This window comes from Chelonia mydas, chromosome 3, assembly GCF_015237465.2.
Source record: "Chelonia mydas isolate rCheMyd1 chromosome 3, rCheMyd1.pri.v2, whole genome shotgun sequence".
NCBI lineage: Eukaryota > Metazoa > Chordata > Testudines > Cheloniidae > Chelonia > Chelonia mydas.
In genome coordinates, this window is record NC_057851.1 from 20119333 (window position 1) to 20127954 (window position 8622).

The following is an 8622-nucleotide window of genomic DNA, read 5'->3' on the forward strand; positions in this document are numbered from 1 at the left end:
TACTTGTAACCCATGATGAAGTTACTTCTTAACTTTCTCTTGAATGAACTAAATAGATTGAGCTCTTACAGTGAGAGACTTAAGGGAGGCTTTCCAAACCTTGAATCATTCTTGTAGCTTTTTTCTGAATCCTCTCCAATTTTTTCAACAAGTGTAATTTACACTAATGTAAAACCAGAATCAACCCCTGGGAATGTATCCTTAGCCCCACCAGTGCCCTATAAAGTCAAGATGTGATTGAAGCTTAATGGGAGTTTTGCCTGCAAAAGGGCAGCAGGATGAGGCCTGAAGTCTAGTTTCTATCCCCTTAACCCAACAAGCAGGTTCTCAATAGTTAAAATTCTTCAGCGGCTCCTCGACAATTTAACATTTTTGCTCCTGATTATATGTCCACTGTTCAGCACGTAATTGAGAATGAATGGTATAATGGCAAAAAGGTGCTTACTGATGTGAGTAGCCCCATTTCAACTGAAGAGGCTGGGTAAGTTTTGTCCCATTGCGGACAAATCATTTGCAAAGTTACATAGTTTGGAAATTGTTGCAATTTTAAGAGATTATAGAAAGCATCTCAGGCCAGTCAATGACTATTTCTCTTATGTTCATAACACTTGTGTCAGTTCCACCTCACCTGCACCATTGTTTGAATAGGTCAGTAAGATGTATGGGCATGATTCACCTATCACTTACATCAACTTTACACCAGGTTAACTCCATTAAGTTACTGCTATTGTACACTGGAGTGAGAGCAAAGTACTACTAGCCTTTCTCCAGTCTATAGCACCATATGACAGAAATTTGGGACTAAAATCTGCTCTCATTTAAATGGGTGAAAATCTGGAGGAACTCCATCCACTTCCATGGAATGACTCCATATTATCACTTGTTCAACAGTCATTGTACACTGGTGTGCATACAGTGCCGTGCAGGGGTTAAAATGATCTAAACCTCATAACAGAGTATATAGAAAAATGCTTCCAGAGTAAAAACTGGCGCTCCTTTTCCCCAAGGTAATTTTGTACAGCCATGTTACAAAATCTTGAAGAATGGAGTTTAAATTCAAACTGACTAATCAAAGCGAATCCCGGGGGGGGGGGGGGGTTGGGGGGGGGGCTCGCCCTAGATGTTGGTATAATCTGGGTGGAAGGGGGGCAAACACTGTAGTTTGTGTCAACAGAAAAGTGTCAAAACCTAATGTCGACAAGCAACCTGAACAGACGCTGGGGCAGTTTGAACAAGAAAGAAAGAAAGAAAGGAAAGAAAGAAAGAAACCCTGTATTATTACCACAACGGATTCTCCTCAGCTGACCTTCTAGACTGGGCGGGACAGCAAATGTTTGGGTAAGTATATTAGAGCTTGATTGTAATTCCAGGAAAAACAGTCACGGATTTTTTCCCCTTTTAAAGTGCCCATTTGTGTGATGTTTCAGCACAATATTTAGGATCAAGTTGGGATGCAAATATACTGTCTCTGGGGACAGCCAGCAGCACCCAGGCAATGATCCTGCTTCCAATGTCCCATCTTTTCCATGCACGTTGGATACTGTATGCAGAGTGTTAAGTAGCAGACCCAGGCTGCTTAGACACCATATATATATATATATATATATATATATATATATATATATATATATATATATATATATATATATAGGGCTGGCTGCTGGGGTAACGGGGCTGCAGAAATTGCTACCTGCAGCCACACGTTTCCACCACCATGTCCTCGTACTGTTTGTAAACCACGTTGTTTCCGGAGTCTATGTAGAGGATGCTGATGGGGCTGAGTTTGGAAGGCACGCAGCAGCTGGGAGGAGTGGACTCGGGGTCCATGGAGTTCATCAGCGTCTGGATGATGGCGTGGTTGGTAGGCTCCAGGTGGGACCTCAAGGGGAAATCGCAGATCCCCTCGCAGTGGTACGCCTCGTAATCCAGAGGGGCGATTATCCAGTCATCCCAGCCCAGCTCCTTGAAATTAACATGCAGGGCCTTCCTGCTGCACCGTGTCTTTGCCTTCTTGCCCTGCCCTTTCCCCCCAGCCCGGGCGGCGATTGTGGTCCTGCGCCTCCTCCTGGGTTTAGTGGGCGTTTCCTGGCCAGGATCTGGGGGCTCCAAGAACGGGGGGCTGCCCAGGGTTTTCACCTGATCCCTGATCTCCTTGAAGAGATTCTCCTTCCTCTTGCTGTGCGAAAACGCCACCAGGAGGGCTCTCTCGTGGGGCTGGGGCTGGGGCTTGCCGAAGCCCAGCTGCCCCGGGGGCAGAGGCCTCCCGGACTGATCCGACACGATCCTCAGCATGAAGCAGAGCCGCTGGCCCGAGCCGGGTTTCTCTCTCCCGTCCCTCACGGCTTCCCACACGTCAAACACCTCCCAGCGGGGCGAGCCTGAGTCCAGAATGTCCGCAGCCCGGGAGTCCCACAGCCGGGGCGGCCGGTCTGCGCCGGGGCAGGCGGAGAGCAGCAGGTGGTGAAGGGCTCCCTGTCTGGACAGGGCTAAACTCCGGTTCGCGGGGGGCTTCCGGAGGATCCGGAGCTCAGCGCCCACCACCTCGTCCGTCTCCGGCAGGCTGGAGACATCGAAGAGGAACGTCTGGCCGGCCTCTGCCGGGGAGTCATCTGGAAGAGAGAAAGCAAAGGCAAACTGAGGCAGGGCTAGGGCGGGAGGGAGAGCCTGGATGAGAGAGGCAGCGGGGGTTAGCTCCAGCAAGGGCCTGCCAGGGAAATGGGGCAGGCAAACGACCCCTCGCTGCCGCAGTGGCCACCCCGGCTGGGCACGGGGTGGATGGAGCCGCCTGCTTTCAAAGGAGGGTTTGCATCGTCCTTCCACGCGGCTCCTTTCCCGCGCCCGCGAGGGGCCCTTCCGCGCCCGCGGCGTCCTTGCGCGAGGGTGGGTTTTTTGAGAACGCCTTTAGCAATCTGCCGGGCTTCCCGGGTGCTGCAGAGCCCCGGGGGAGCCCCCGGCAGCCTCGCCTCCCGAGGGTGGGACACTGGCTGTGAAACCAGCAGGCTCTGCAATCCCCATAAAAAGCCTGGAGCGAAAGCCACAATCTGTAATTCGATGCCCATTTAGCAGGTTCTCAAGGATTTTGTGTGTGTGTGTGTGTGTGTGTGTGTGTGTGTGTGTGTCCCCAAGTTAAACATTTTGAAATCTGTCAGGGCAATTTAACTCATATCTACTAGCTAGAAAAAAGGCGATAACTGGAATGGTGTATTTTCCACTGAATGCATCCGATGAAGTGAGCTGTAGCTCAGGAAAGCTTATGCTCAAATAAATTGGTTAGTCTTTAAGGTGCCACAAGTCCCCCTGTTCTTTTGGCGAATACAGACTAACAGGGCTGCTACTCTGAAACCTTGAATTGTGTGTGTGTGTGTGTGTGTGTGTGTGTATCCCTTGTAAATCAGATTGAAACCCAAACTCCTGTTCCAAGCCACACTTGAACATTTACTGGGAGTAATTAAAGGACCTAGATGTGAAGAAAACAAAATTAAAAGGAAGGGCGAGAAAAAGAAGGAGATGGCTGTGAACCCCTAAGAGCTCCCCCCACCCCCCGAAATCTGATCCTCAAATGTTGCAAGTTCTGAACCTCGCCCCACGCAGCAGCCACTTGCTGGGGTAGTGAATATGGTCCTAGCAACGAGGTTAATTGTGTAAAGTATTTGCACTTTTATATCTTCTCTTAAACTGAGGACGACTGATTTCGAAACCAGTGCCCCTGGTAGCGGACAGAAAATCTGAGTATTGCTTTGATTCACCATTGGAGAGGAGGAGAACCCCTGGATCTTTTCTCCAGAGAGGGAAACCAACCCATTTTGGTGCGTTCTCTGATACCGTATTTTTTTTTCTTATCGTCATTTTAAAAACAGATTTAAAATTCCTGCGAGAGGCAGATAAGGAGAGCCCTTTGAAGCGCTCATCTGGTTTCGTTTTGCTCTGAAACTCCCAGATACTGTGCAGACTTTCCTCAGCATTAAGCGGTTTGCGCTCACAGCCCGGGACCCAGTGGCTGAGCCGCAGAAAAGTTTCCTCGATAAATATCAGATCGGAGGCTTAAGGGGTCTTTCTTGCGCATGATACGGGGACGGCTTGTCCATTTAAGCCCGCTCGCTGAGCGCTTCAAAAGGTTGAGCCATCGGGTTTTAAGTAAAAAATCCTGATTTCCGTTTAAAAGCTGATTGCGCGGCATGGCCTATTGACATACGTATTTTAATAATAATAATAATAATAATAATTAATAATTAAGAACAGAACGGTGACATTTATTTTTAAGCCAAACCTCCCAATGATTTTACCGAAACAGATCCAAAACCAGGGATGTCTATTTATGCGTATTCAAGTGCCTTCTGGTCCTATATCTACGGAAGCCTAAAATGCGTATTTTAGTTCATGTTAAATAATATTCAAGATTATATTAATATTGTTATATTTTATACATATAAATATACCAGACTGTGTCTTTTTTCCCAAGCAGAACTCACGACAATATAAATGGGAAACCAATGGCACTATCTTGTCCAGTAATAAGTAATAATAGATACACATCCTGATTACTATTTAACAGGAGCTAATGTGTACATTTGAGGCTTCTCTAAGGAGACTTGGCCCCCTCAGAATACAAGAGTTGTACAGTTTTGTATCTGTATGTCAGAATAAAACCAGGCGATTAAGCTTCTTTCATTTGACAGTTTTCATTTGACAGTCACCCTCCCGCAGATCTGTCTTCGTTAGGGAAAATTGCATTTGCTAGATACCAGCTAAGTCAAGGCAGCGATTCCTGAGCTATCTTTAGAGATTTGCTGTGTGGAGCGCTTTAACTTGCCACGATTTTTAATATATAATTAAATATATTTAATATATATATAAAAGCTTTCATCCTGATCTAAATATCTTTTTACAGCCCAGATTGTCCGTTTCAAACTTCCCAGACCAGTCAAAGCTGTAATTTCGTTACATCATAAATAAAAATTAAAGCGCTCTCTTTTTTTATTCCAAGTGGAAGGCGTTTAGCTGCCCTACTCGGTGTTTACTGAGCCCACCCCAGGGCAATAAATTCGCGTGCGATACACCTGGGCAAAAACTATACTGCCGTTTTGGGCGAACATCGATCATTTGACAACGCTTTCTGCGGCATTTAGCGGCCAACTTTTGTTTCCTGGGGAGCTGCTCATTCGAGCCCGAAGCATCACCGATTGCAATCGGTTGTGACTTGTCGATTTCAGTCCCAACCACGTGGGCGCTTTGTTAAAGGGCACCCCGGCTCTGCCCCGGCACCACCCCCATGCCCCTGCCCAGGGCATGACGATTCAAACGGCTTGCCTGTCCAGCTTCAGTGCGTTACATTTGTCTCCATCTCCGCTGCGATGACGGCAGCGGAGATTAACACAAACCAGATGACAAATGCACCAAACCCAGCAACCCAAAGGTCCGCAGAGGTCCCTGCCTTTCCGAGCTCGCCCCTGGAATCAGAGATGCCAATAAGAATAAGAATAATTAATAATCAAGGGCAAAGAGCAACAATCGGCCAGATACTCACCCACGGGCCAACTGGCCGCCCGCTGGAGAGACCGGGGGCCAGACATCCGCACACCGGGGCTGCCTGAGCGCCAGCCCCAAGCGAGGGGTGGATGGCAAAGCGGGGAGAGTCGCTGCGGAAGGCGCTGAGCGGTCTGTGGCTGTGCGTGGTGCTGGAGGAGGTGTCCCACCCGGGAAGGCCGTGCCTGGAGCTGGGTAGCAGGTCAGTCTCCGAGTGGGGTGGGGGTGGGGGGGCAGCTTGCGCCTCCCTAGTTTCCTCCTTGGCTAGCCACGGGGGAGTCTGGGAGACCCTGGCCCTTTCCCCGCACAGCCCGGAGGAGAGGAGGCTGTGCCCCCTTTTACTCCCCTCCTCCCGCGGCCCCCCGCCTTCCTCCCAGAAGGAGAGCAGCCAGACAGGGCCCCCCGGGATCTTTGACGCCTCTCCTTTCTGCCTCCGCCTCTTTCTCCGGCACACCTGCCTCCTCCAGCCCAGGAGCCGGCCACCCTGCAGTTCTCCCACTCTCCTTCCCGGGCTGGCAGCACGTCAGCGGCCCTCCCGTGTGCCCACCCCGCGACACGGCACGGTCCCTTCCCTCTAATAGCCGTGTCCACTCGCCGGTTTACACGGATGCTCTGGGAAAGTGAGGCAGTGGGTGGATGAGGGAGAGGGCGGAGGATTGAGTTTCTCTTCACTCCCCCCCCCCCAACCGATCCAGAGTGTGGACAGTGGGGGTGGGGAGCAATCGGTGGGACACAGGAAACCCTGAAATGTTTTCATGTCAATAGCTGCTTAAAGAGCCCTGCTGGTTATTCTGGAGGTTGTGTTTGAAACACCTTGCCCTGGAAATAAAGCGTGAAAGGAAACAGATCTAGGCAGGCAGATACATCTGTTAGACTCACTAGGATGAGATAGATTGGTTTAAGATTAGGGTTACATAAATGTATTAGATTAGGGTTGGTTAGATCAGGATGCCATTAGATCGCTCAGATTAGGATCAGAGAGCTCGGGATTAGCGCGCGCTATTAGACTAGGGTGAGCGATCCCAGGATTATCTCGATCTGTTAGATTGAGAGCAGAGAGCTCGGGATTATCTGATCTATTAGATTCGGAGCAGAGAGCTCGGGATTAGCTGGATCTATTAGATTAGGAGCAGAAAGCTCGGGATTAGCTGGATCTATTAGATTGAGAGCAGAGAGCTCGGGGTTAGCTGGGTCTATTAGATTGAGAGCAGAGAGCTCGGAATTAGCTGGATCTATTAGATTAGGAGCAGAGAGCTCGGGAGTAGCTGGATCTATTAGATTCGGAGCAGAGAGCTCGGGGTTAGCTGGGTCTATTAGATTGAGAGCAGAGAGCTCGGGATTAGCTGGATCTATTCGATTAGGAGCAGAGAGCTCGGAAGTAGCTGGATCTATTAGATTCGAAGCAGAGAGCTCAGCAGTAGTTCGAGCTGTTAGATTAGGATTACAAGGCTCCGGATTAAATATGTGGATGAACCCGTTCCATGGCCTGACACAGCCACGTCCCTTGCCCTCCCCTCTTCTGTGAGACCTCAGACGTCCCACTGCGCACACCCGGAGTTTCATTCGCTTGCTTGGTGAGCAGAGGAGCTGCCCCGGGCCAGGGGAGCCCGCCCTGCTCCCCCCGCTCCCCCAGGGACCCTGCCTCTGCCCGGGCCAAGCGCACAGGTGCCTGCGCCGCTGCTCCAGCTGTTCCTCCGCTACTCACCTCCGGCCGCCAGGTCCGCGAAGCCCGTGACCGTATCGGCCCGGCCCCCGCCGCTGCTGGCGGCTGCCCCCGGCGGCTCGGGGGCGGACAGGCTCCGGTAGAGGGACACCATGTACTGGTGGGGCACCACCGTGCCGTTCCGCAGAGCCCCTCCGCCGCGGCGTCCAGCCTCCCTCTGCCTCGGGAGCCTCCCCTGCGAGGAGGAGGCAGAGGCGGCGGCAAGTGGCGCTGGGCTGCCGGCGCCCGGCGAGCCCCTCACCGCAGCCGCCTCCAGCCCGTCCCGGGGGCGGCAGGCGCTCAGCACCCACAGGCAAAGGGCCGCGGCCGCCCTCAGATCCATGCTGTCAGTGGGCTCCGCTCGGCGAGGAGAGCGTTGTGCAGGGGCTTTGATGGCTTTGGAAACTCCCCGGTTGCTTTTTAACATTGTGTTAATCAGCGAGTGAGATCCGCAGCCCCTGCACAGCGCCCCCTGCCGAGCTCTCGGGGGTTAGCGCACCCCCCTCCCCTCCCCCCAACACACACACGCACCTTCCAGCTCTCCTACCGCCCACCCTGCTGCTCCGCAGTATATTGGCAAACGCCAAAAGGGAGACCCAAACACTGAATCATTTATTTTTCTTTTAAAATTCCTCCCCCCCCCCTTTTCCTTTGGAATCCGTCGGAAATAAGGCGACTCTGTTATGCCCCGGGCTTTGCACGAATGCTAATGCTTTGTTTCCAGGTAGGCAACTTCCCCCCCACCCCCCCCGCCACAGTTGGCATTAATCCTTAAAACTAGCCAGATCCCGAAAACTCAGGAGAGAGGACTGTGCGATGAACAGACATGGGAAGAAGGGGTTTCACCCCGGCTCTGGAGAAACCCATGGTCCCCCAAAGGGTGACACGCATTAACCAAGGGCAGGAGAAACCTAGTATTGACTTGAGTTATAAACCGTGGAGTAATTGATTTTAATCTGCTTTTAAAGTGGGTTCTTATTTTTCTTTTCGACTTTAACTCTGATGTTGGAAAAGACTAATTTTTTTAAAAATAAGACAATATAACTGGAGATAGAAATGTTATAATAGCAGCAAACGGGCTGAGTGTTTAGAAGAGAAGCAGAAATGTCCTATTGAAAAACCCAGCCTATGAAAGAATGGGAAATAAAGCAGCAGAAACTCTTGACAGTAATCGAGTTTTTACAAACTGAAAAGCAGAGCGATGCCGTGTCCTAAATGCAGAGAGATTTGTTAGACTGCTGCGTGGCAACACAGTGTAATTCATTTCTTTTTCTTTTTCCTAATATTGGGGATTGTATAGTTGTTTAGAAACCACGTTAAACAACAGGAGAAGGGGATCATTAAAGAAGCATCTTGCCTTTTTCATTCAGCGTTAGACTTGAAACTGGCCCAAAAGC

The 8622-nt window shown here is 50.6% G+C and overlaps 1 protein-coding gene across 1 annotated transcript; it reads right to left on the reverse strand.

The window, feature by feature from the left end:
- Positions 1 to 1630: 1630 nt before the first annotated feature.
- Positions 1631 to 7621, reverse strand: GDF7 (growth differentiation factor 7). Its single transcript, XM_037893478.2, has 2 exons — positions 7229 to 7621; positions 1631 to 2609 (listed from the first exon to the last, which is right to left on the reverse strand). Exons 1-2 carry the CDS (start codon positions 7566 to 7568, stop codon positions 1687 to 1689), a joined length of 1263 nt encoding a protein of 420 aa, XP_037749406.1. The 5' UTR covers positions 7569 to 7621; the 3' UTR covers positions 1631 to 1686.
- Positions 7622 to 8622: the final 1001 nt, after the last annotated feature.